The sequence below is a fragment of the Pleuronectes platessa genome, chromosome 19 (assembly GCF_947347685.1).
Source record: "Pleuronectes platessa chromosome 19, fPlePla1.1, whole genome shotgun sequence".
In the NCBI taxonomy this organism is placed as follows: domain Eukaryota; kingdom Metazoa; phylum Chordata; class Actinopteri; order Pleuronectiformes; family Pleuronectidae; genus Pleuronectes; species Pleuronectes platessa.
In genome coordinates this window covers 13,759,182-13,786,748 of record NC_070644.1, presented here as the reverse complement: position 1 = coordinate 13,786,748, position 27,567 = coordinate 13,759,182, and the positions used below count along the sequence as shown (strand labels likewise).

Below are 27,567 nucleotides of genomic sequence, written 5' to 3'. Positions count from 1 at the left end.
TCCCAGGTCTCATTTGTCTCACTTGATTGCATCTGATCTGGAAAAATTAACATTGCTCAGGTCTCAGTTTAATTGAACTTTGCTGAGGACCTCAACATATTCGTCACATGTTTTTGCATTAAAGAAAGTAATCAACATGTGGGCATGAGCATGCATTGGTCTCTGAAGGGGAAGATACTCTCCTCCATGCTCTGCTGAAATGCTGCAGGGGCATTTGATATTCCCAATGATGTGAACCCATTCGTAGAGACGTTCAAGGGATGATGAAGGAAGTGAAATGATGTGAACCCTCATTAATAGATTCCTGATGGAAGGTTAAAACTTGGTCAAGGATACTCAACCAGGTGTAGCCACCAAGAGAGCCTGTCAGGATCTGTTTCCCGGGCAGTGGGTGTCAATCTGCCACCGTTTTCTTATTCAGGAGGTGATTGTCAATATACAGATGCAGGCCACCATATTTCTTTCTGACAGAAAACCGGGGCGGCACAAAGGAACTCAGACTTGGCTTTCCCGCCCCATTAACAACCGTTCATGTACGTACTCTTTCATCTCTTTAAAGGGATCTCGTCCTTAAGAGTGATTGACATCTGTAGACTTTGAGTGCATCCAATACTTTTGATTGATTAATCTCAGCCAAGGTGACCGAGGTGGATGCGAAGATGAAGAAAGCCTTTTAGCTCTCTTGCAGTCAGATCATTCTTATTCATCAACGTATAGGTTTTTGTGAGGACAGTGGTGATTAATGCACAGCACAGACCTTACTCTTCATTCATCACAAGTGACAGAAACAACTGGAACTTGGCGTCTTCATCACATGTAGCGGACGGTACAGCCGAACAATGTTTCTTCATCACTAAGTGGGTTTGATATTTGATATGAGATCTTTCTGGATGACGCTCGCTGGTTGCATGACTGGTCCAGATACCAGCCTCATGTTGGGAGTGATCCAGCTTCCCTGAAACACGGGAAAGAAGGATGAGACAGATGTTGCTTATCAGCCAAATACTCCAAAACTATACCACAGGTACAATTCTCAATATCGCCCCAAAAAAGCAAAAGGCAGCAAAATTTACAGCGTCTCAGTGAGTCTCGGAAAGAAACATAGAGAATTCTCATACACGGGAGGAAAACACGAGGAGCAAACGCTGCAAACATGAACTACAGACAGAACCACAGACGGGACCGGGCAGGGAGCCGTTGTATGTGTGAGCAGGTGAATATATACTGGGTCAGGGATTGGTTGATGTGGTGCAGGTGAGGGCACTGGAGGGAAACTGAACAATCGGAGGAAGTGAAGCTGGAGATCAGGAACAGGGTGGGTGAAGAACAAAATAAAACAGGAAGTGAGAGTCCAGAGCAGAAAGAGAGTCCTCTGGGAAACATTTGGTTAATATAAGTCATAGACATCACACAGGAATGGAATAATAAGAATATAAAATATGGACCAGCACATTTGGCATTGGCGACCATATCGGTGGAGCATGAAATGGAGTGGATGCTGATTTCATTTCGCTGTCGATACACACAGTCCTGTTCCAATGAGAAAATAGCAATAATAATATTAATACAATTGACAATATTGATAATAAGTATAATAAGAATAATAAGTATAATAATAAGAATACATTTAATACTAATAATAATCTTGACAAAACAAAACCTCATAATAATTATATTCTCGGACATTTATCTATCATTGATCCTTTGCCATCATCCATCCTTTTATCAATTTACGCACCATCCGTCCATCCATTAATCCATCCATCCACCCACCCATCCACTCCATCCACCCATCCATTAATCCATTAGTTAATCCATCCACCCACCATCCATATATACATCCATACATCATTTGATCTATCTATCTATCTATCTATCTATCTATCTATCTATCTATCTATCTATCTATCTATCTATCTATCCATCCATCCATCCATCCATCCATCCATCCATCCATCCATCCATCTATCTATCTATCTATCTATCTATCTATCTATCCATCCATCCATCTATCAACCTATCTATCTATCTATCTATCTACCCAAACCATAGTAGCATCCTGTGTGTCATGATGTGAGGTTAGATCCCACAGTCTCGGGCTGTGCAGAGAGTCGTGATGTGATTGGCTGAGGAGCTCTCCAGTACTGTGTGAAGCAGAGGATGCCAGAGTGCTCAGCCAGTGCATGGACGGATGCAAAGAGGGGGAACAACGGCGAGACACTCCCCACGTTACTATTATTATCAGAACTCTTATTATTATTACAATGATGCTTTAACAGGTCGGACTGGAAACTTTTGCAGGGCCATTGTCCTGCGGGCTGATGCGTGTCTTTGCACCGCGCAGTAAGTTCCAGTGAGATGTTTTGGCTGCACAGTGTGAAACCCCGTCTCTCCGCCACTTCCAGCCGCGCGTCCGCTCAAAGCCAGGAGTGACATGGGCTCCAAGCTCACCAGGCAGAGGAGCCTCGATCTGGAGAGCAGATGGTCCAAGAGGAGACGACAGAGGAATGACGCGCCGGGAGAGGGGGACCGGAGTGGCGGGGGGGACTTCTTGTTCACCTCGCTGATGCTCAGGTCCGACAAGCTGCCGGGCATGATGCGCAGGAGCAGCCGCAGCCCGTACGTGCGGCGCGTGGCGTGGATCCGGGAGATCCAGAGGCTGCTCCGGGAGCAGAGGATGGAGCAGGCGACCGAAGTGCTCCGGCTGCTGCGGAAGGTGAGAGATGCGCATCAGTGTGGACCAGTCTAATGCTGCTGTGCATGAAACTTTGTGATTAACTCTGTAAACTGGGTTTGTGTGCATGCAAAAAAGTTTTCTTACTTACAAGAGCTGAGATCCACTTTATTTTTAATCCGTCAAGAGAAAAAAAAAAAAAACAGTAAATTTTGTGTAAAAAAAATGACTGCAAATATTTCATCCATGAATGCATTCCATCATTTTCACCATATGTCTTATACAACATCAGTTTATATAATAATCCGCTCTCATAATAATATCTGTAATGTAGGCTAGAGGCCAGTGATCAAATCATCTGAGCCACGATGATCCCAGCAGCTGGAACGGCTCTAAACCCCTCTGGCAACCGGCACATGCATCTACAGGAGTCCTTACGTTAATCATTTTTTCAGAAGTTAAAACCATTCAATCATTTACTTGTTACAACTTCTCCCATGGCTGTAGGGTAATCTTCACTCTTCAGCTTTAAAGACATGCACGGACTGTAAAGCAGTACTTGCAAATGCCTCTTTTGTTTGAGGCGCTGGTCCAAGTCCCCCACCTGTGCTGTGTGAAAGGGAATGGTCATGGAGCCAGTTCATGTTCCGAATATTCAGTGAGCTCCGAACAACACTGAATACTGGACGCTTTAAAATATCACAAAATGATTTAAAAAGAAGGCTCAGCAACAGATGTTGTTTTAATCCTTTAATGTTTAATCTTCCTGACGATTTGTGGAGAGAGATCAGCAGAAAATGACATTTAGAGCATATGTTATCTCAGGTTTCCATTTGACATCGCAAGTCAATCCCATATTATATCTGCTTGCATGTTTGTCCACTATGAGTTGGCAGATTGCAAAGTCTCTACCTCACAAGAATAAATGAGAGGAAACAGAAGACGGCAACATCACATCATCCGACTCCAGAAGCTCCTGTTAACACCGTCTTTTCAGGGTTAAAAGAAAATCATAAAATCTTGGATGAATGGCACGCTGCGGGCGCATCTGCCCCCTTTTCCTGACATCGTTTATGGCTCCCTGCTGTGAAGACGGTTTGAAATATACATAAAAGAGAATATTAAATAAACAGAGCCACATGTGGAGGTGCAGTTAATCCAAACTCAGATGCCACATATAGTTAAATTGCTCTATTCTGACCGTGTTGCACAGCTTCATTGCTCCTATCTAAAGCAATAAGGTGAAGATGTTTCTGTCTTATCAGGTGCACTTCACTGTGTAACACCTTCCCTGGTTTAATCCTCCTCTTCTGGAGATTTATTCCAACTAGGGAGAAGAGGTACAAAAAAAAAAGAAGGAAATCGTGTTTAGGGCTCAGCTTGAGCTTTCATGCTGCCTGCTGGTGGCTGCGCATTGATCAGACAAGAAGAGTTTTGAAGTTCAGACAAAAGCACTTCTGATCAAGAGAGGCCCCTGTCATGAAGCTCCCTGCCCATCTGTACAGTGCTGTGGAGGAAATTATACAGATGTGTGCAGATTAAAGCAGCAAACGGCCCTGATGGGAACTGAAGACAGCGGCTCTGCACTCAAACAATAGACCGAGGGTAGGAGACTGCGGGTGAGGGATGAATTTAAATCTGTAAATCTTTATATTCCTATTTATGTGAAGCAGGAGGGACTCATGCGTAGCTTGATCTGCAACTTCAGAGTTTCCCCATATTTATTAAAACGGTCCAGTTATATCTTTAAAGGGGGGGGGGGGGAGCATCTGTAGATTTGCTGGTCATGAGCACGGCGCTTCTTTCTCCTTAGCTCGGCATTTAAACTGCTCACGAAGCACGAGCACTGTTGCCATCGCTCACCGAGGTGAAGCCGGAGAGCTGCCGCTGGTGCCTGTCGTTGGGAGTGAAGCCAAGTGTCTGACTAACAATACGTCAAGACTGGGGGAAGAAAAAAAAAACAAGCTGGCACCGGATCGCCTGTTGTTGTTGTTCCTCTCAGGGACGGATGGATCTGGAGATAATCACCTTGAGATGATGGATGCCGGAACACGTTTCCCTTCAGATAAAAGGGAAGTCATTACAGGAGGGGACTAATAACAGCAGCCTCCGCACACCTCCATCGCAGATCTGCCTTCTGGGCTGTTAAGTTGATTAGTTTGGGATCTTTGTGGTATTCATGAGTACACAAAGAATCAGCAAATGGTCATATCAATTACGCTACGAGTAACCAATGGAGGGGACGCTAATTAAAGGGTTGTGGATGAGGAAAACATTTTCATGATGTTTATTCATCCAGGCTTACACAGTTGTTTCATATGAAGCTGCAAAGGTTTGATGATCAACAGAAAGTTCATATTCATTCAATATAATCAACAAAACAATTTGAAGTAGGAGGATTGAAGAAGATAATCACCGTTACTGGAGAACTCCTCCTGCTCTTTCTCACATTTCCAACCTGCTTCATGTCAACAGATATAAACAAGAGGCTCAGTTATATATGATATACTGACGACATAGTTAGATGAGAAGACTGATGACTCATGTCAGAGTCTCCACAGCCAGCGACTGGGTGTGTTGGTGACCTTTCTACAATGCGCAAAACTGAAGATATAAATTGCAAAAAACACATGTAGGCCGATGAATATGTCAACTTAGAAAGACAACGAGACTCGGGAGCTTTTGCTGAAAAGGACAAATGGTGTCAACAAAACCGTTTGCTTTCCACAGCAGAATTTATACATCACGTCCGGCCTCGTTCATTCTCCAAGCAAACTCTGGAAAATATCTGAACTCAATTGTCCAGACATGCTCTGAAGTTCATGTCTGAATAAAGGCTTCTGTGAGTGTGGTCTCAGCAAAATGCAAATACACACGTTGGCTTCCGTTGCATGAGACCTACTGAAGTTAAGGGGTTTGAAAGCAAAAGAGTGAACCTTCAATAAAATGCGGATTTGCAGGGATTAAAAAATGTGATGTGGAAAGTTCTCCTTTATTTTATGGAAACAGTACATATACAAGTGTAGCAATAATAATGGAGATGTCAGCTTAATGCCCTTTCTCGAGCCATATAGTCGTGTGTCAGGATGTATAAGAAGGAGCACACGTCCTGTCACTTCTGACTAAGCTGACATATTGACCTCATCCTCCGCCACAGCTTTGTTGCCCCTGGCTGTGGGAATATGTGTCTTTGAAACTTCCGCTTCATGTTTTCACATGAAAACCACAGAGTCTCGGATGATTACATTGACGGTCCCAACGATGTGTCAAGTCGGTGAAGAATATTTAATCCTTCAGGCCGAGAGAAAGAAAGTAAACAAAGCCGGAGTTCACCTGTCAGCTCTGAGATGTTTCCTCCGGTGAAGCAGAAACACTGTGGCACTGGATCTGTGGCTCGCCGCAGTTTATTTAATTGGATTCTAATGAACTGCCTGTGTGGGATGATGCTCTGCAATCCGGAGCTCGGCGTTTTATTCAGACTTTTGTCGTGATGAGGCAGACATCAGATTAGATATGCAGCTTTCACAAGGACATTTGAAGCGAGATCTGAAGTCGTCCATGCAAGTGTACAGCACGGATCCTGATGGTGACAACTAGGAAAACATTTCATGCTTTCATAATTAGGTATCAGCCAAATTAATCCGTGGGATCAGATCTCTGATGTGTGTATTTTAGTTTCAGCTGTGAATCCCCCACAGAGCTGCACAGAAAAAAAAAATCATATCTGATTCTGCAGCTGCACAACACACACTGTGTCTTCATTGCAGAATAGTCTCCAATTTCCTCTGTGCTCCCATTTTTCTTTTGGACACATGTGGAAGCCAGCGTCTGCACTGAATTAGGTTTATTGAAGGGCGGGCAGCGGGCTGGTCTGGAGGATAGCCCAACGCCAGGGAATCCCACAGAGCTCCGCTGTGATAAATCTACTCAAAAGCTGGAGGAGGAGAAAATGCTGATGGGAGTTTTCCTCTTTGCCTCCGCCGTGCCCCAAAGTGTGAGGGGCTGTCAGGGCTTATAGAGCGTGTTTTACACAGGCACAGCCTCCAGCCGGCTGCTGGAAAAAAGCTTTTCATTTCCCATAGAGCTGACACTATTTACTCCTCTAGCTGGTGCAATTTCACATGACAGAAAACACTCAAACGAGGGGCCGGCGGTCCCGTGAAACGTGTTTTTCTACTCTGCAGCAGTTTATGTTAATGATTCAACATTGTGCCCTGGCAGAGGAAATCGCTTGTAACAGTTGTTATGGATTAACAGAGACGTAATTCTTTTGACTTTCTTTCCTCAAAACATTTCATCTTCATCTTATTTTGTTTCATCTGCTTCGCCTCATGTCTTCCCTGCTGTTTGCCGCGCTGCTATTTTAATCTACTTTGTTGGTGTGTGTGTGTGTGTGTGTGTGTGTGTGTGTGTGTGTGTGTGTGTGTGTGTGTGTGTGTGTGAACTCGTTTCTTATCCAAGCTCGATCCATTTAAAAAAAAAAAAAATTGTTGAAATCAATGTCGTGTCCTGTATATAGCTGCACAAACTTGTGTCCGTGTGTCTATGTCTTATTCATGTTGTGGGGACCTAAGTTGGAGCCTATCTTCCTTTTCTAGGCACAATTAACAGAAATCATTACATTTTAAACGGAGGACATGCTTTAAGGTTAGGTTTATGTTAGAATAAGGTTTTCATATAAGGCTCCAGGAAATGAGAGTAAATCAGCGTAATGTCTTCTGAAGTCACGGAGACATGAGGGTGAGTGTGTGGCTGCTGTTTGCTGGTGGGGCCATTTCACATGTCTGAAGACATTATGTCATTTTATGTTAATGGCGCTCAAAGCCTCACCTGCAGAAGCAGCTTCACAATCTTTACAGCGTCACTGCAAATAGAAACTGACTGAAGATGATACAAATATCATCGTCGACTCCCGGGGATGTTTCCTGTTCCCTGCTTCTATCCACCGACCCTCTACCCAGAAGTAACTCCTGGGCCACATCCGCCTCAATTAGTGAAGGGATTGGAGGTAGAAGTCAGAAGTGCATTTACCTAGAATCAAAACACGACGACATAGTTCAGAGTTGTGTATGTGTAATGCTACAAGTGAAGAAAAGACCACACTGCTTTTAGTCTTATGTAAACCTTGCTCTCAATGCACAGATACACACACACACACACACAAAGCTCAAAGAAATACCAGCCCACCCCTAATCAGCTGGGTGTTATCACGACTCCAATGGCAGAACCTTATCAGCCGTCGGCCCGATAAGAGAGCGAGATGAAAGGGAAAATAATGAACAAAAGCTTATAAACACTGACAATCTCTTTCCATTAAACTATCCATGAAATATCAATCGAATATTGAATTAAGCTCGGCTCAGACACGACTGCTTTCATCCAACGAAGAGAAAAGAGATAATCGAATCACTTCCCTGCCTCTCTGTTTACTTTCCCCTCTCAGGACCTTGGCCTCCAGGGGACGTCGCTCAACGACATCTTGTATAAGAACGCAGCCTTTCTCAACCTGGTGGACCCCATATCCCACGAGCTGCTGCTCAGTCTGGCTCGGGACCTGCAGTGTCCAAAGAGGGTAAGAATCTCTCTGACTCCGCATGAGTGAACAGATCAGTAATTAGAATTTTATAACGAACAAAGTCAAGCTGCAAGGTGTCTGTGTTAACTTGCCAAGACTAATTACATGCGTCATGTTTGTTGTCAGGCTATTGTGACAACAATCAACTGTCAGTTTGCTTTAAACAACTACAGAAGCTCGGGGACACACTGGTCATTTCATGACGTCTTTAAATATTTCAATTTGTATCATGAGCCTGTTTAATCTTCACAAATTTCATAATTGACTGGTTCATGTTTTTAATGAGGAAATGCAACAGCACAGTATTTTAGGTCTCGTCAAAGAGTTTTATTTACACAGCACAAAAGACATTTGTCAAAATGCTTTACAATTTGCAGAACACACAACATCCTTTATCTCTAGAACGGTCAGGAAACACATGCAGTAGATAAGCAACGTGTGTTACATAACTGCATCAGATTCTTAGACGTTCGTTTAAGAATAGTAAGTAAACTAAGTAACTTTGTGCTTTGTGGACATTTTCAGCCTGTTGTACCGACTGATCAAAGTGCATTCTGTAAAGTTCTGTAAAGTTTACGAGAAGTTTTAGCTTCTTGTAAACTTTACTTTTAGTGCAGACATAATGTGGAAAATCTGGAGGTCAAAACCCGGACTACCTCTTTCCCAGCTGTAAAGAGGGACACATGCAGGGTGTGTGGTGGGGGGGAGAGGTCGGGGATGGATTTTGAGGACACAGGGACGACCTGGGACAGGGTTTGACTCTGCAGCGTCACTGTGTGGTCCGCCTGCACACAGGGGGAAGTGGGCGGCAGCTGTGCTCCAGCACCTGCAGGTTTGCGATTGAGATCATCTGGTCCGGTTGCTTCCCACTGGCAAGTGTGAGGAGTTGCCCAGTGGCCGTCATGCCGAGGTCAACAGGGCTCGTGGCACTGAGGCCTGTGAGTGACGTGGCTCTGGCACCGTCCGTGAGGGCTCTTTGAGGGCGACGACCTTGTGGCCTTGGAAGGGGGGTGATGCTGGAGAGACCTCTCTTGTAAAGAACTGTGGAAACACTAGACCTTTCCAGGGTGCGCCCCACCTATCACCTCTCACCCAATATCTGCTGGGGTTGGCTCCAACACCCACGCAGCCCTCGAAGGATAAGCTCTTTAGCTGATGGATGGATGGGTGTATAAATACTAATAAGATGGAGAGGCCCAGACAGTGGGCGGGTGTTTGTAGGTACGCTGGTCTGGCTTTTATAGCAGAGAAGCTGTGGGATTTATTTCTTCTCATGTGAATTATTATTATTATTAGTATATATATATTATTTCAGCGTTTCTTTGCCTAAGTTACATAAACCACTTGCCTTGCCATGCGTCATTGAGTTGCACTTTGCCATATGGAGCGACAGTAATTCTGTGTATCAGGGCTTTATCAGTCTCTACATTTTATTAACGTCCAATGTCTAAGGTTTATCTCTATCAGTGATATTAGGCCTGAATGCACAGAATGCTGATTTTTCAACATTTAAACCGACTGCTCATGAAGGTCAGGTTTATTTGGTTGATACAAGTCAAAGATACACCATCGGACCAAAAGTCTGCTCATCCTCTTCTAACTTGGCATACAAATCAAAGGTATTAAAATTCAAATTACATCTCAAACTCGTGTATGAGGGTGAAGAAGCTCCAGCGGCAGCTCAGAGAAGCTGTAGAACACAGACCTCGGGGCCGTTCCAGCCTATTACGGTCTTATCAGATTAAGGAAAAGATGGTTTCTCCTCAAGATAAAGTCGCTGCGGTGTCGTTTTCTACTTTACAGAGCTCTGGTGATAATCACCTGTAAGAAACTGATCCGATGTGTGTGTTTTGCTTCGGCGAGGTAAAGCCCAGGAGGACGGGACGGATAGCGAGGAGCTGGCAGCTCTGACTGGCTGCTGACCCGTGGCAGGGTTCTGTGTCCGACGTGACGAGGATGTAGAGAGGCAGTGAGCTGGGTTTAAGGCCTGCCGGCTTCTTTGGCCAATGGTTTCCACTCCACTGAGATTTATTCAGATTATATATATATAGTCAAGGACATATTGAGGGCTGCAGCACGCATCATTTATAATTGTACGGTCATGGGCGTTACAGATTAATCTAATGTATGTTCCGTTTCCATGCGATCAGATTTACAAACCCATGATTCATTGCTCATGTTGCTTTTAGAGTTAGAGTGCTGCACATTACATGGTTGAGTCCTCCACACCTCAGTTTCCCAACAACGCTCTCACAATGTGAATCGGTATGCAGTATAACATTGTGCTCAGTCATCCGAGCGGCCGAAACAGCAGCGGCGAATGTTTTCAGAGTATATGAGGCATGTTTTGTTTGTCGACCAAGAAAAGAAGTGGCAGCGGGAATGGTTAATCGCCTTTAGGTAAATTGCCCTCTCTCTCTCTCTCTCTCTCTCTCTCTCTCTCTCTCTCTCTCTCTCTCTCTCTCTCTCTCTCTCTCTCTCTCTCTCTCTCTCTCTCTCTCTCTCTCTCTCTCTCTCTCTCTCTCTCTCTCTCTCTCTCTCTCTCTCTCTCTCTCTCTCCCTCCCTCCCCACAGTGCCGCCTCCTTGTTGTCGTGTTGTACCATTAATTCGATTTAGCCTGCTCAGCGCAAACCCCATTCCGTTTAAAGCCTTGGACGGGGGAGGAAGAGGGAGAAGAAGAAGGTGAAGGCGCGGAGGAGACACGGAGGAAGACGGAGGCAAAAGGGAAAATAATTAGTGTTTCCATGAAGACAATGTTTGAAGCAGTTGTTTTCATGTGGCATGAAAGAGACATTTTGTTACCTTGTGAAAATCCGTACATCAATAGTTTGCCGGAAATAAAGAATATATAAATGACCTCTGCTTGGAAGACGTTTAATCTTTCAGTTCATTGACGTTTGAGTTGAGTTTGAACATGTGTATGAATCGTGTATGAATAATTTTACATCATAGATCCCCTCACTGCCTCCGTCCGGGCTCTACTAGACATGCACTGAAAACAGGTTCATACAGTTCAATGTATGTGAGTTTTCCTGCCAGCCCACGAGTAAGACCTCTGGAGAATGTCACAATGAGCCCATGTGAGAATACAGCACGATATTTTTCATAGGATTTTTCCTTGGGATATTTTCCGGAGGATATTTCCAGAGAAGGTCCAGGCCCAATTATCCAGAATTCATGTCTGAAAACGACTCAATTTAAAACATTGTGTGTGTGTGTTTGTTGCAGGAGAAAGAATCCCTCAAGTCGACCAACAAGATCTGCCGCCAGCTGCTGTACCACCTGACCCCTCACTCCAAGTGGACGAGACAGAGCGTGCCCAGGAGGAAGTCTCAGGCGTGGTGAGTGTCTCCTCTCGGCCGTGCCGTCGCTCTTCAGATCGAAAAAGCACCACGGTTTACACGTCCTCACCGTGAGCATCAGCGCCGCTCACAATCCTCCACAGGGCCTCTCTGGAATACTCAGAGGAATTCTGGGAAAGGTCCATCACCTGGGATGAAGTACTGTGTTTAAGAGGTTTAACGTTTTTTTTAAACTGTTATTCCTTAGATTTCATTCCACAAGTATATTTTATTGGAATCCATATCGGGAAGGGAAAATGGAATCGGAACTCAATCCTATAATGACCGACAATTTATTGTTTAATAAAGGTTGAAATACATTGACCTCACCTAACCCTAGAGAAAAATCAGAAGATAAATAACTGTTACTGATGAAAACTTAGTGGTGGAAGAAAATAAAAATCCTGAGGTGACAAATTGCAAAAAAAAAACATGTTTCCATCTCGATAGGATTGTGATGAAAACAGCCTCAAACCATCTGAAACACTTCACCGATCCAAACCACCCGGAGTGTTTTTCCTCCGTTACCCCACATCATTAAGGTGTGCTCCATGAAGACTGATCTGCTGAAACACAAAGCTGAGATAACCAGCAGGAGGGAGCAGTCTGGGATCTGAACCTGATAGTGATCATTCGAGCTCGGGTGGAATGAAAGGGAGAAACGACAGAAACAGGGCAACAGGTATCGGTAGTGGAGACGTTATCATGAAAATGACGATCACGAGGCTCCCTCTCCCTGAGCAATTAACCCAGATTGAAAGACTTTTTTTTTACCGACAGCTTTGGTTAACTTCCCGCCTCTTGGTTGCAGGGTTTTAAAAAAAAAAACATGCAACAAAACAACACAGGCAGACTCTGGCAGTGAGCTCATTAGCGAGCTGGGCTCTGCTCCCCTCGCAGCCTCCACTGTAACCACCCAGACAGCCACTGAACCCAGGTTTACTGTTTCCTCTGCGTTAACGCTCGCTGCCACTTGCAAGTTTACATGGTTTCAGGTGCTTTTCTGTGATCGATCCTCCTTTTGCTCCACCTCTCCTACCATCACCTTCCCACTTGTTCCCAAGCCCCCCTGATTTCTCCCGTTTTTTTAAATCCCTTCCTCGCATTGATTTCCCTCCTCTGCTCTTCTTTCCCCCTGTGGGATTTTCTTCCTCTCCTTGTTCTGAGAGACCATTTCGCTCAACAGTTGCCACACAGCGGCGGCTCTGCAGCTTTGAGCCGAGGCTCTGGGGAAATTGTCTGTCAGATGGAAAGAGAGGGAGAAAGAGAGGGAAGGTGAAATTACTGCTCGGTTGCAAGGATCGCTTGGAATCATATTTAGGAATTGGAATACCATATATTGCGTGCTGACATTCTCATTTTCTCCATGAGGACGATGGTGAGAACGATGCTTGATAAATCTAGAAAGGTGCGACGGCCTGCCCTCGAGCGGAGGCCCTGATAGGATTGGGTTTCGTGAGATATATGCAATTGGTTGCAAATCTTCCACAAATATAACATATAAATCAAAACTCAAGCTTCATTACTGCGGCTGGCTTTGCTTTTACAACCCTGCGAGTGCAAAGCAAGTGTGCCACGCTTATTATATTATCAAGGCAATCTCATTATTTTTGTATTCCTCCGCAGCTGCATGTGCCAGGCTTCGGAGAAATACAGTATAGCCGAGTCCCCGGAGGATATTTTAATGTTATTGTAATTGGTATTGGATTTCAGATTCATCGAGCTCCAGCACATTTGGATGAGATTGGACTCACGACTGCAGATGCGAATTTCCCTGCTCGTCTTTATTGCGAGGCTATAATTGATGCTTAGAGCGTTTATTACAGAACCGAGTATATTTAAAGAAATAACTGTGGTTCACAGACGATTCTTCTGTTCAGTGTTTAGCGTCACCAATAAGACTCTGTGTGTATCAAAGGAGATCTGCGTCCATCTGGTGTTTCTCTTATTTAGCTGCATTAGTCAGCGTGGAAAACGTTGCTCAGCAGGAATAAGTGAAGTGCTGATATTCCGTCGTGCCGACTGATGATGAGAGTGAAACGAGTTGTGGCTCTGGCAGCTGTTCGGGCAGGTGCCATCAGCTGTGGCTGAGCGTTGATAGTCTGTCTGAGTCGTGATATCTGACGCAGACCCCGCACGTCTCAGACTAAAGTGCCTCTCCTCCCACAGCTCCGTCTCTGAAGCCGGGCCAAAAGTCATTTTTTATTCATTCTCATATCCATATCAAGCTCAGGATAGTCGCCACACACGGGGACATTAAGGACAAAAGCAGCTGCCCAAGAAATGGGTTAAATAACAAACGATGTCCTCAGATAACAAGGAGCTGATTGCAGCATCATTAGCAACATCTGGAAACACTTCATGTCTAATGATGCACACTTCAGACACCGGGGAACATCTGCACATGGTCTCCATTGACGTCACTTCTTCAAATGTCAACAAGTCAACACTTGTTTATTTATTTTTGTTATTCAAACCGTCCATCAAAAGTGAAGCCAAAGCGTCTCAATTGCTGCCTGGTGGCTGGCTGCAGTATAGGTCATGACCCCGCCTCCTCCATAATAGTTGATGGGACATGGGCTAAAATAGAAAGTCAGTTTAGAATACACCTCAAAGATTTTTTCATTCATTTTAGATTATTTCTATCAAACTGATGCTTATTCAAGGTGATCATTTTTCCAGTAAGTTTGGTTTGAATTGTTCGAAGTTACAAAGCTTCATGACACCTGAGACTGACCCCTGATTGGCTGAGTGTGTGCATCAGCAGGACTGTGACACAACAGCTGCACGACTGCGCAGACTCTGGCTCCAAAATGCACAAGACGGCTGCGTTCATAACCAGGATATTGTGCCTTTGTTTTTGCGGCATGGGAGAAAGTGGAGATGTGTCATCCATCTTTTTGAAAATAGGTGTAATTGTCAAATTCTTCTTTGTCGTGCAAAGGGTTGTTCTTGTTCATTCACATGCAAATTACTCCATAGCTTTGTATGGGAAGACACAAAAGAGACGTTCAGACTGAGACTTTCACTCAGAGGTGGGCGTTAAAATTCAATTCTCCCACAAACACACAAAACAGAAACTCAGACATAAGGGGATCTGAAGCTGTTTGACCCTCCAACCACCTCTTCTGATCGAAGCTGAAGTGTCGAGATGTGACACCGAACAATGTAGCGCATGAATCTTGTCTGTAGTTCTAACTAACAGGTTTCAGCCTCCAACTTTCTCCACTAGCGTTTCTTTGCTCTTCTCACTGCTCAACACTTAAATCATCTCCCCATCCCAGCAGCTGAAGCCCTCTCCCTCGCTCCGGTCTATACTCTCTGCCCCTTACAAGAGAATCCTCCTGTGCTGCTTCCGCTGGTTCCCTGTGGCTGCTCACATTTCAAATCCCCAGAAGCTGACACAGAGAATGAGACTTAAGTAGCCTCCTCCATACTGTACGAACAAGACGCTGCCCAGCCTGTGACCGCCATCGTGACTCCTCCAGACTATGCGGATACAAATTCCCACTTTTATATCACTAATATTCATAAGATCACCACATTCTCCCCCGTATTTGCACGTATAGAATAAAGAACGAATTTCCTTTAGTTGCACCCAACGTCATCGTCTCACTCCTGAATCACACCCTTAGTAAAGCCGCCCTGCCGTCTTGACTAAAACCTGATCTGGTTGAGCGATGAAACGTTTCTGAGACGTCTGTGTTATTTTATGCTTATCACCATCTTTTTCAACGGTGTTTCAAAAACTTGATTTCTATCCCCGGTTTCCTCGACAGCGTTTCACCTGCTAATCATTAGAGAGGCGCTCTGTGGGATTCTCTCCCCGGCTCCTCGCTGCTCTGCTCAGGCTAATTTGCTCTAAATCTTTAAAGAAATCCCTTTTGCTTCCCTTCCTCGCTGTTATTTCTGAGCCTCTCTCCCCGAACTTGATCCCTCCAGGGGTCACAGTGATACTGTCGCGGCACCGCACCTCTCACCTTTGTGCTCCTCACGGCTGTATGTGTTAATGATCCATGGATTTAAACTCATTCTGATGCAAAGTGACAATTTCAAATCTGGAAAATACATTTTGATTTCTTTGTTTTTCTCTTCCATCCACAGCAAACTAGCAAACGAGATCGAAACTCTGCTATTGGATGGATTGCAATAAGTTATTTCAGAATTCATGATTTCCAAAAAGGTAACATTATTGTTTAGTGGGTAAAATTGACCCAAAATGGTTTAATTTACAATAATAAGCCATCTTCCTTTTTTTTTCTTTTTCTTACGGTCTCCCAATGTGCCAAACACATCTAGAAATAAACAAAGAATACAGTAATATAAATAAACAATCAAATATACATTCATAAAAATGTAAGTTATATCAGAGAAACAGTTTTTCTAATAGTAAACCACACACTTCCCATTTTCTCTGTCACGCAGCCGCTGCAAAAAATGAAAAAAACGAACTTCTCTCCAGTCTGTTTACTCCACATGTGGCATCTGTATACTGATCCCTGTGTCATCTGCCTTTAAAATGTGTACGTCCTATTTCTGAAGACGACTCACCCCCCTGAGGTGAGCGCTGGAGGGTCGAACAGGCTCTGACTCAACACGCCCGACCTCTGCCGAACCCACAAGGTCAACCTCTGAGGCGTGGGCGAGAAAGTCTTGGGAAAAGAATATGTGCAGAAGTAAGAATTCACATCTTTCGAGGGCCAAATCGCAGACGTCAGGTTTTTTTTTTAGAGGGTTCTGCTCATGTCTCAAGTTGGACGTGGGATATTCCACATGACTGCACGCCCTCACTCCGTCTGCTCAAGCTGCTTTTCTATTTGACCTCCACTTTTAATAGAGACTTAAAGATCCAGCCGCTATCCTCATCCATCAATAATTGAGGGCTTCCCGCGGCACAGGCTGATGGAGGACGAGGGGGGGGGTGGGGGGGAGAGATGCTCGGTATCCACTGCTCCCATCTTCAAGGCACGGGGGCCATAAAGAAATGGAAAGATGCGTGGTTGAAGGAGTTTTTAAATAAATTGAATTTTTTAAAAGTCAATTGACGGCATTTCCAAGTTTGTTTTCATGCGGGGGATTCGACCTCACTTAACCTCTCATCGCTTGGGTATTAACTGTAAATCTGAGATAGTGCAGCTGCTGCCTAAGAACAACAGAAACCAGGATTATTGTTCTTCTAATGAATCGTGGGTCTCGATCCTTTACTTCACGGTCTATGAAGATCCCTCCCCGCCATCCAGCCCATCTCTCTCTCTCTCTCTCTCTTCTCTCTCTCTCTCTCTCTCTCTCTCCTCTCTCTCTCTCTCTCTCTCTCTCTCTCTCTCTCTCTCTCTCTCTCGATCTGTGTTCGGAGCCCTGCATTTTAATGCCGGTTTCATAACTGTGCCTCGACATAATACAGCAGACTCAGGCGCACTGCTCCATGATATACAGTTATGTAATGCAAACTGTTTTCTACGTGTTCCGTCGCAGTATTTCTTCTCTCCTCAGCATCCACTTTGTCACATCAAATCAAATCAGGGGAGCATTTATAGCTCACCGTGGAGGACATTTTGCATTTTACATGCCGCACTGTTGCATTATGGTACGCTCCGTGCCAAGCAGTTTTGTAGTCGTTGGCGCAAGCGTGTGTTTGTCTTGGGCAGGATGTCAAACTATTAGAAGTGATCCATGTCACCTTCATTCTGCAGAATCGTAATAGTTTATCTCCCTTTGTTCTTTTCCCTCTATTTGTGATGTGCTCCTCCTTCCGTTGCTTTCACTTCAGTGCAGGTTGTGTTTTGCATGAAGGAAAACGTCTTGTATGAAGAAGAAGCTGAATACTTTTAAAGGCCCCCCTATTCCAATTTGACACAATTGACTTGTGGGAATTAATAACACTACATCTTCAGATGGGATTTTAATGATTTGTGCATAGATTCTCCTGTTTCTCTTTCTAAGGGCACATGTGCTGCTCCTCTCTCTGCTCTGGCTTCACTCCAGGTTCATGTCAGCTCTGCAGAGCCCCCCCCCCCCAGATTTCAAATTCAAAGTTACCAAGAACCCAGTGACTGCTCTGAGATGTCAAAACACTGCACAGCCCGGAGCTGCTCTGTGGATGCCGTACAATGGTCGAAGCCTTAATCACCCCCATTCGCTAAATGTTTCTCTGAAATTTAATCCAAATCCAAATGAGCTTTCAGGCTTTTTTCCCTCCCCAGCACATGTGCCATTATCTCTGTGAAACTGGAGGACACGAGATAGTATATGCAATCACCACTTTCATGTTTCCCAGAACATTTTCTGCAGAACCGTGGTATCAGTGTGACAGAGAGAAAATGGCATATTTAACAGATTTTTTCTTTTTCTTGCTCAGAGTGACTGTAAAGGATTCTCATTAAAAAATGACCCTGAGGCATGAGCTACATCATTTGATGCTAAAACGGAGTCTAGTTAAACAAACTGGTTGAGGAAGTGTTCAGCTGGGAAGTCTGCAGTCACAAGCCCGAGGGCACGTTCACTTAAAACACAGGCACAGAAACAAAGGAGCCGTCCTTTACCAGCTCACCTCTCTCTCCTGCAGGAGTTTGTACATTAGACCCTCGCAGGGTCTCCCACGGCTGAGCCAGACATCCTGTGCATGAATTAAACAGACGCCCGGAGGTAGAACCGCTCCGATCGATACGAGCAACAAACAAGTCGAGGCCAAAGCGTTGAAGAAGCAGACATTGATCCGGGCGATCCCACGAGTCTGTGGAGCTGGATCCACATCCAGTGTTTCTCAAGTGCTTTTATTTCATTCCCCCTGAAATGAGTCCAGAGTCTCACTGCGCGCTCAGCAGGACATGAATTTGCAGAGTTCCTCCTCTTAGCTGATCTCTGCTCAGTGACACCAGACCGCTGGGCTTTTAAACCTATGGGCCCGGCTCAGGGTTTTTAACCAGACCAGTGGAAACAATCCTTTTAAATTATTTCAGCAGAATATTAAGATACAAATATTTTCTCACTTGTTACTATCAAACTGCATGTGAAGCGATCTAATGAGGTTTACTTTATAAAGAGCATAAAGTTGAATTAATGGTAAACTATATTATGTAGTCATATTATAATTATAAGAGGATATTTTGTACTGCATATGTATCCTCCTCTAGCGCTAATTTGTTCTCGATGGCAACTCATCTATAAAACAAAGAAGAAATAGTTCCACATTTAGGGAAATGGATTCATTTTCTTTCTTGCCACTGATTAAAAAAGATTAATATGAATGTCAGCTTTTTAAACTTGTATTTTAATTTAGGAGTTGACGTTTAAATGAGAGTGGTATTCAGACCTAAAGCAAATCATCAGTTAACCGATTAACTGACGGACGATTAATCAGCCACAATTTTTATAAGCAATTAATAATTTAATCAATTCATTATTTCAAACCATGTTTGTACTGCCGGTCTGTCTATACAGGACCTTAACTTCAGACTCTGAAGTTATTTATTTTTCTCATTTATATTCTTCAATGATGAAATATTAATGTAAACCATCTTTAACAGTCATCGTTATGAAATCCCCCAGTATAAATGAGCACGGTCGGGGGTTACAACCTTTACCACACTCCCCCATGTCCCTGGAGCTATCACTTATTCATGAGAGTAAATGGAAAGGAACATGTATTCTATGTGGGAGGGCCGATTACAAGTTTCTCCTGCTATTTCTTTAAAACTCTGGCACCAGACTAACAAATGAGTTAAAATGTTGCCGTGGTTTAATCCTGGAGGACGCAGTGTCAGCCCCGTCAGACGCCTCCAACTCCTCCTGGCTCAACAGTAATTGGTAACAGTTAAAGGTTCATGGGTGTAGAATTTAGTGACATCTAGTGGTGAAGTTGGATGTTACAGCTGAATACCTCTTACCTCTTCCAAACGTGTGGCTGCTTCAGTTGTCATAAAAACTCAAAAGATTTAGTTTGTTCAGTTTGGACGATTCAAATATGAAGGGACCATTCTCAAGTAAAGACAATTTATACAATTTGGATGATTACCCACATCACTAGGATTATTTTATATAAGGACAACAACATAAGAACCCCTTCACCTAAATCTTACACACCTTTAAGTAGAAACCGATTGGCAGCCTGGTGATGTGGGGGAGCGGCAGACATGCGACTGGGTCGAGTGGTGACTGACCTGACGCTGAGTGGCACTAGAAAAAGAGTTTTAACGCTGAAATCAATGGATCCAACTTGACCTTCAATCGAGAAGCTGTTATCGTGTCTGGGAATGTAAAGCACAGAGCAATGAAAAGAAGAAGATAAAGACGAAGAAGAATTAAATATTATAAGCTGTGTCTCAATTTAGCTGCTGAATCCTTAGGAGGCTGCATTTAAAGACTGGTTGCGTCACAGTGGAGCAAGTAGGCTTTCTAACTTCGAAGTTCTGAGTCAAATGTGCCCGAACAAATGCGTCCTTCCATCCCGGAGAAACAAAGGCTCCAACGGATGGATCCTTCCGGGTCAAAGTCATACCAACCTATCCCATTATCTTTCTGCAAGCAATGGAGAGGAGGCGGCAACAACAAGACTTCCAATGCTTGAGTATCACGCTTCAACTGAACCGAATAGCGAGGTAAATGAGAACACCATGTTAGTTAACAGAGCTACAAACATACGACCTGCACAATCAACATCTCAATTTGAAGAAAAAGGGGTAACCCTGAAAACCCCCCTGATCTGTTGCAGGATTGTTAGACTGTGTCTGTTTTAGCCACTTGTTCCCATCAGTCGGACAGCTGAGTGTCTTTGCACAAACTCATTTCCATTGTGTTGCGTAAGAGACGCAGCTGGAGCAGATGCGTGGTGTGTGCACTTGTTACAGTCGTCTCTGGGCATCGGAGCCTGTCTGAGTAAATCTCTGTGTGAACAGCAGCAGCCTGTGAGATCCATCAAACCGCTGTAGGTTTTCGTCAGCCACTACAAATCCCGTCCAGTGTGGTTGAGACACGGATTGAATTGCAGATTCCTCAGCAGCGTATCCCTCAAAATCCCCTTTTCTGAAATGCTTCGTTAAAACACACTTTTATGGCTTTTTTCTGACCTTTTCTATAATTGCGATCTCGTACAATTTCAACGGCACAAACCCCAGATGTTTTATTTCCTACCTCTGGGGTTTGCATAACTACAGAGCGGCGAGGACCCTTGTTCAGTGAGTAAAAGTTAACAACATCCCCGAGGAAAGATAGGCTATGAAAAGCAATTAGACCGTCTGCCTGAACCCACGTTTAAACAGCCAACAGCTTGACACAGGAGAGTCGGCTCTTATTAGATTCCTGTGCTGTTATATCAGTCGCTCCTGAGGAAGCCAGTAGATGGATTCGCCTCAGTTGTTTGCTTTTAAATGAGTCCTCGTGCAGCGGGTCGACGCTCTCGGTTAGCGTCGTGTTTACGCCGGACGACTGCCGTTTGAAGTTGTTTGTGTCTGAGCTGGTCCAAAAGGATGTGCACCGCTGCCCACGAGCAAGGCAGCCACATCAGAGGGAGCCGGATTAGACGTTTGGCTCTGTTGTCATCGTGACGGACTACAGTGTGTAAGATGTGGTTTCTGGAGACGTTAGCTGCGCGTCCTCACCAGCAGCCTGCGGGTGGAGCTGTGCCCACGGAGGCCCAGGGAGGCCCCGGATTTGGAAGGAAGGAAGTCTGGAGTCGCCCTCACTCAATCTCATTAAAAGCACATTCGATTTCAACCCCCCCGCACCACCCACTCAGCTGCAGGAGCGACCCTGCCTGACGCCGTCTCATGGAGCTGCTCCTCCCACACAGACGCAGGCGCTCAGACGAGAGGGCAGGGATCCAGTTGTGGCTGGAAAACCCTCGGATAAGTACGTCCAGGAGAGCAGAAGTCGATGCTCCTAATTAGTTTCATTACAGTAAAGTGCATAAGCGGCACAGCGGTGCAGTAAACCTCCCGTGGTCGAGCGTGCCAACAATCTGCCCGATGCAGTCTGACTTTTAAAAAGACGACAGTTCAAATCAATAATATTTGATTGAGCTCAGGAATGTATTGGTCATAAAATGAATTATTAAACTTAATTTCTAAGGTCTAACATTTACTGGTTTCAGCTCTCTATGTATAAGTATATATTTTCTGTTTCTAATGATTTTAGTTGAATGAATGAAATCTTAAAATGTGTATAGGCGCTGAAGAAATACATTTGCATAATGCTGTGTTGTTTTCACATGGAATTATAGTCATATATTTTTGTCAGTTTAATCAAGCTTCACCGAATTCCACAGACTCGTTGATATCCGTTCAGTAAAAACCAGATCTTTCTCACCTAATGCCCTCTCTCACAATGTTAGAGAAAGTTTGTCAAATCCAGGATCTGCACCAAAGTTTCATGGGTTCTTTCAAGACCCAAATATCACATCCCTCCACCAAGTCCTGTGGAAATCCTTGGAGTTGTTTTTGTGTAATCTCGCTCACAAACAAACCAACAAACAGACAGGGCTGAAAACAGGTAGAGATGAAAGAGTGGACACAAGGTCTCAGAGACAGTGATGATTGCAAAAGAAGAAAAAGGGCCGAGAAACAAGAAAAGACTTTAAAAGTGAGCGGCGGTGAACAAGAGTGAGGATATGAAGGAGGGAGAGATGAATTATAGCCTCCTCCTGGAATCAATAGTCTTCTAATAACGGCCCCGGCGAGCTACAGATCTTTTCCTTCTCCTGAACACGGCAGCGAGGGTGACTGATGTAGAGAGCACAGCCTCCCAGACAGACCGGAGAGAGCCGAGCGGGATGTGGGGATAATCCTCGCCTGAGGAAGCAGGGACGAGGAAAAGGCAAAACAGACTCTAAAGACAAAGACAGGATCAACTTCAGGCCAGTTCAACACGACCTTCTTTCTCCTGTTTGTCAGCTTCTTTCAAACAAAGTCTCACAAACTTCCTCTTCGTCCTGGTTTGTTTGGCAGACGTCTTCGCTCTGCCTTCTAAACAAAGAGGTTGAATGCACTGCGGCAGGCTCTCTCTTAACACTTCACTGCCGCCTATAGTCCTGCACGCAGCCGCCTCATAGCTCCTATGAATATTTAACCACACTCTGGTATAGAGAGAACACTTAGTTTCACTTTGCCCAGCGAGAGATGCAGTGACTCAACCCGACAGGTGTGATGCTCTCAGTGGTGCTTGTCCCTGAGACGGATTCACCTTACACCTTTTGTCCAAAGTCATTTGGACTGAAAACGGACGATCACTTGGTTTCATCGCTCTCGTTTCAGGACCGGCTCTGTGCCTCTTCAGCTTGTTATCGTCCGTCCATCATCCAGCCGGTTATCGTCCTGTCTGTCCCGCACTAAATCTCCAAAGACCTCTGACTGAGCTGAAAGGAGAAGTTTGGGGGAATTCACACATTTGCTTGCTTGCTTATCATGCACGTGCACAGATAGACCCCTAGTGGTGCTCAAGCACCTGTCCTTTTGCCCTGGATGAGAAAAGTGCCCCTTCTGCTGGAGCCCAATTTTTTCTTCATTCATCAATATTTAAGAATAAAAATGACTCTATCCGTCAGGAATTCCCCCCAAATGTGTTTTGAAATCTGATGGGTATTTATTTGAGTTCTTGTGAGAATTTCAGACAGACAGATAGACAGACAGATAGTAATTATTGAAATGAAAGGTAGGTCTTAAATTGAGCTACATGACAGTCTGGTGAGGTAATGCTGCTTATGCTTCAAATCTGTCAGTTGGCCTTGTTTTGTCTTTTTTTGCCTGTTATTCATTTATTTATTCAATTTGATAATTTGAGTTAGTTTGTTAACAAAAATAAATATATAAGTTGAAAATATCCTACTCTGTTTTTATTTATTTATTATTATTTTTAATTTCATGAATAATTTTGACAATGGGTGCGCTTTTTTTTTGGTTTGAGCACCTGCCCCCCAAAATGTCTGTGCACGTGCCTGTTGCTTATAGAGTTAGATGAGAAGGCTGCTTCAGCTTAAATGTGTGTGAGCTAATTAGATAAAGCTACAGCCAGCAGGTGCTAACTTAGCTTAGCATAAAGGCTGTTTAGATGTAACAAAAGGCCCCAACCAGCAAGATTAAATCTAAGTTACACGTTTATCTTATTTGTTTAATTTGTTGTGTCAAAGTCTGAATTTCAGTTTTATTGGTTTCAGGTTTTTCTGCCTAACTGCCGCCTCGTCCACGCCAGTGCAGATATTTTAACAAAACAAAACTTTTTCCTCTGCCGGACAGTCACAAATGGTGAAATACGTGTTGAAAAGAAACAATGCAGATTTTGGGGTATTTGCCGACTTCGTTTAAAGGAGCCATTGAAATGGGAAAGCCTCAAATGCAGCCTCTGAAGGACGCAGCCCCTGAATTGGGACACATCCAATGTCTAGGCCAGCTGCTTGTTATGAGTCATATTTAACGTTTACAGACATGAGATTGGTATCAATCTTCAATCAATCAAACTCTCAGCAACAAGGCATTTTTCCCAAATGGCAAAACTTTTCCTGTGCTTGTTAAATCACTCGCCACACTTCAAACACAAGTGACCTGATTTCTAAAAATCTAAAGAAAAGGATCTGTATCTCTCCTGAAAACACGTTTTCTGTTTGTCACATTGTCCCGAGTGAACAACTACAACCACCGCACAAAACACTTTGACACATTTGCTTCTAATAGGCTCGGACATGTTTGCAGCGTGTTAACTTTGTGCCTTGTTGCTCTGATCGCCGATGATCCGGGAAGGAAGTGATCCTGAAAACTGAAAACAGCTGCTGCCATTTAGACCATGACGTTCAGCCCAGGAGGCAGAATCTGTTGCTTGAGGAACTCGGACCAAGACACATTTAAAAGCAAATTCTCTGCATTATTGATCGCGACACTTTCTACACTCTATTTCTTTTTGTGCACACGTTGCGGTTTCCCTGTACCTGTGGGACCTTGTGGCACCTCATTACTGACCTTTATAGATCAATAACCTCTATCATTATGTAAACATTGTTTGTCTTTACACGCTTTTGAACTGCTGACTGTTAATAGTAAAGAATTTGCACCCCTGGATCACTTTGACATTTGTGCCTCAGAGATAAAGCTTTGTTTTGTGTCCTCTGTCACAGTCTGAAGACGACGCTGAAGAAGAAAGTGTCGGGCGACGTGGTCAACCTGTCCGGCATCCCGCTGTCCGGCCGGGACGTCCACCGCGTGGCCTTCTACCTGCAGAGCGGCAGCGACGCGGTGACGGCCGTGGACCTCAGCTTCACCGAGCTCCAGGACGAGAGCTTACGGCTGCTGCTGCCTCACCTCGGCGGCCTGCCCAAACTCACCATACTAGCCGTCAATGGCAACCGTCTGACGGTGGCCATCCTGAAGGAGCTGACGGACACGGTCAAAGATCCAAAGAAGTTCCCGTGCCTGGCCTGGATCGACCTGGGCAACAATGTGGATATCTTCACCGTGCCGCAGCCGCTGCTCGTGGCCCTGCGGCGGCGCTTCGGCCTGCGCAGCAGCCTCCCCACCATTTACGAGTACAATGAGGCGCAGGCACTCGGTCGCTACAACCCCAACATGGAGACCTCAGTGGAGGAGCCCAGCCTGTGCGAGGAGGGCGAGGTGGAGGAGGACGACAGGGAGGAGGAGGTGGACAGGCTGGAGCTACGGGCCTGGGACTTTGGTGCAGAAAACGTGTCAAAAACTGTCCCGCTGCACTTCTGTGGGAGGTGATCACACAGAGCTGCTTCCTTTCAGACTGACTGGTTTCCCTCTGTGTGGCCTCATGTGTGGGCTGGTGCCAACGTGGCACAAGATGAACCCAGTTTCTGATAATAACTTGCTGTGTTTCCCTCCGGATGCTCTGACGTCCAGCGATGTGACGCAGACAGTTTGTACCAACACATCGATTCCACCTCCATTTGTCCAGGAGGAGTCGGACTCAACTGAACAGAGTTGCTGTTTTTCGTCTATTGTTTTTGCAGAAGCTTCCCATTATCTGTCACTGTCCACTGAAGCAGCTGGGGGTTAAGTGCCTTGCGCAAGGGCAAAATGGCAGTGAGTATTACTAATTCACATTTCTCTACCCGGTCCTGCTTCTCCAACCACTTTGCTCCGGCTGCCCCTTTTCTGTGAAAAGTCCGAATAAATCAAAGCAACTAAAAATCCCTCACTTAAGAAAATCAATCAGTTCATGTTCTGCTCATGTTTTTTTGCTTTGACAAACAGTCTCTGAACATGAACCTCAATCAGTGAGATAATGTTCACATAGAAATATCCATGTTTTCATGTTGGAACAAAGCATTTACTAAAGAACTATTTTAAAATATAAACAGCAACTGATGTTAAATAAATGAAGCGTCCTGAACACATCTTCATTTAAATCCTGAGCACCACTGCTTCAGAACACGTGGATCCTTTGATGTCTTGGCCTGACACATGCAGACGACACAGACAGTGTTCGGTCGCGAGCTGCTGATGAACCGATCTCCGCCTCCATCAGGTCTAATGAGACCTGATGGAGGCGGAGATGGCGAGCCACAGATCTATGTTCATGAATGATTCTATTTATACAGCGAACTCATAAGCATCGAGAAAGGCTCTGTTTCCAACGGCACACACAGAGTTAAATGAAGGTGTTACAAACAGCTGTTTTTTTTGTTCTCCTGTGCGGGGCTGCAGTCTGCACATGAATCCTTGTTGTAGCATGAATAAATTGCAATGCTTTTGCTTTTTACTAGTGTCTTTTTTTAGATGTGTAGGTGTTATGTTTTCGAAAACGTGGACATATCAGACCCCACAGACAGAGTGTTGAGTCCAAAAGATCTGTTCCCTATTTAATCGAATAGGAAAGACCTCAGTATAAACTATAGACTGTGGAGAAGATGGATGAATCTCCTCGCAAACGCCACCATCTCGAGTGTAGGGAGCCAGAGTCTGAGCATGTACAGCCAATCGGGGGATTGGAGCCGCGGCAGCGAGGTCTTGTTGATACACACACTTGACCAATCGCAAATCAGGTTCAGCAGTCATCATTTTGTTTCACCCTGTTTTTACAGAATCAAATGAGTAATTAATACCAAACTTACTTGAAAAATTGACGTGATAAGAACAACCTCAATTGAGAGAAACCATCTTCAAAACGAATTATCTGTCATGTAGCCACCAGGGGGCGATCGAGACGCTTTGGCTTCACCTTTGGGGACCTGCCATGTCGTCCATCTTTAAATTTAGTCAAAGGTTTAAAATTGCAGAATGTGAAAGCCACTCTGCCAGAGCCCACGTCGTTTCCTGCCTACAGATGTTATCTCTCCATGCTAATATTCAGGAAAATCTGTTTGTGTTTACAAGGATGTTAATGAGCAGGATGCTTGGTGTGTGTGTGTGTGTGTGTGTGTGTGTGTGTGTGTGTGTGTGTGTGTGTGTGTGTGTGTGTGTGTGTGTGTGTGCGTGTGTGTGTGTGTGTGTGTGTGTGTCCTTGAGAGTATAATTAGTGTGGGCTTCTGTGTGCATGAGTGAGTTCTGGACATGGAGAGTAAATTACTACCTTTGATCATAGAAATGAAATGTTTACTCATTTGCACTTTAAGGACGACTCTGCACGAGCTTTGTTTTTTAGGGGGATGTTGTTGTTGACATGAAAACACACTGATTGGCTCACTTCCCATCACTGTTAGATGAATCCTCAGCATTCACAAATCACTGCCATGATAAAGAAAAAAACACACTGGTACACGTAGTTGATTTTGTCCTCATGAGATCGTGGCTTGCTTTTCAAGAAACAATTTTTGCCTGCTGTTGCTTCAAAAATAAACATGGTTTGAATAAAGTGGGTCTTTTGTTGACTTTATTGTAACATGATGCACAAATAAAAGTGACTTTATTAAGCATGTTGCAGATCATATAATATTTAACTAAGACCACATGGTGTGGTCTCAAATCTGGAGAAAAAGAACTGAACATTAGGCTTTGTGTTTTTATTTACATTTTTTTTTTAATTCTCCTGGAATTTT

At 44.4% G+C, this 27,567-nt stretch overlaps 1 protein-coding gene across 1 annotated transcript; it reads left to right on the top strand.

Moving 5' to 3' along the window:
* Positions 1-2,429: 2,429 nt before the first annotated feature.
* lrrc75bb (leucine rich repeat containing 75Bb) lies at positions 2,430-27,340 on the top strand. The gene is made up of 4 exons (XM_053411397.1): positions 2,430-2,716; positions 8,118-8,246; positions 11,479-11,591; positions 24,685-27,340. Exons 1-4 carry the CDS (start codon positions 2,435-2,437, stop codon positions 25,286-25,288), a joined length of 1,128 nt encoding a protein of 375 aa, XP_053267372.1. The 5' UTR covers positions 2,430-2,434; the 3' UTR covers positions 25,289-27,340.
* Positions 27,341-27,567: the final 227 nt, after the last annotated feature.

What these genes read in the sequence shown, in the direction of transcription:
- lrrc75bb (XM_053411397.1), top strand. Translation starts at nt 2,435, where the DNA reads ATGGGCTCCAAGCTCACCAGGCAGAGGAGCCTCGATCTGGAGAGCAGA. An exon ending in TGCTCCGGCTGCTGCGGAAG is followed by an intron (nt 2,717 to 8,117) that starts GTGAGAGATGCG and finishes TTCCCCTCTCAG; the next exon opens with GACCTTGGCCTCCAGGGGAC. An exon ending in AGGAGGAAGTCTCAGGCGTG is followed by an intron (nt 11,592 to 24,684) that starts GTGAGTGTCTCC and finishes CCTCTGTCACAG; the next exon opens with TCTGAAGACGACGCTGAAGA.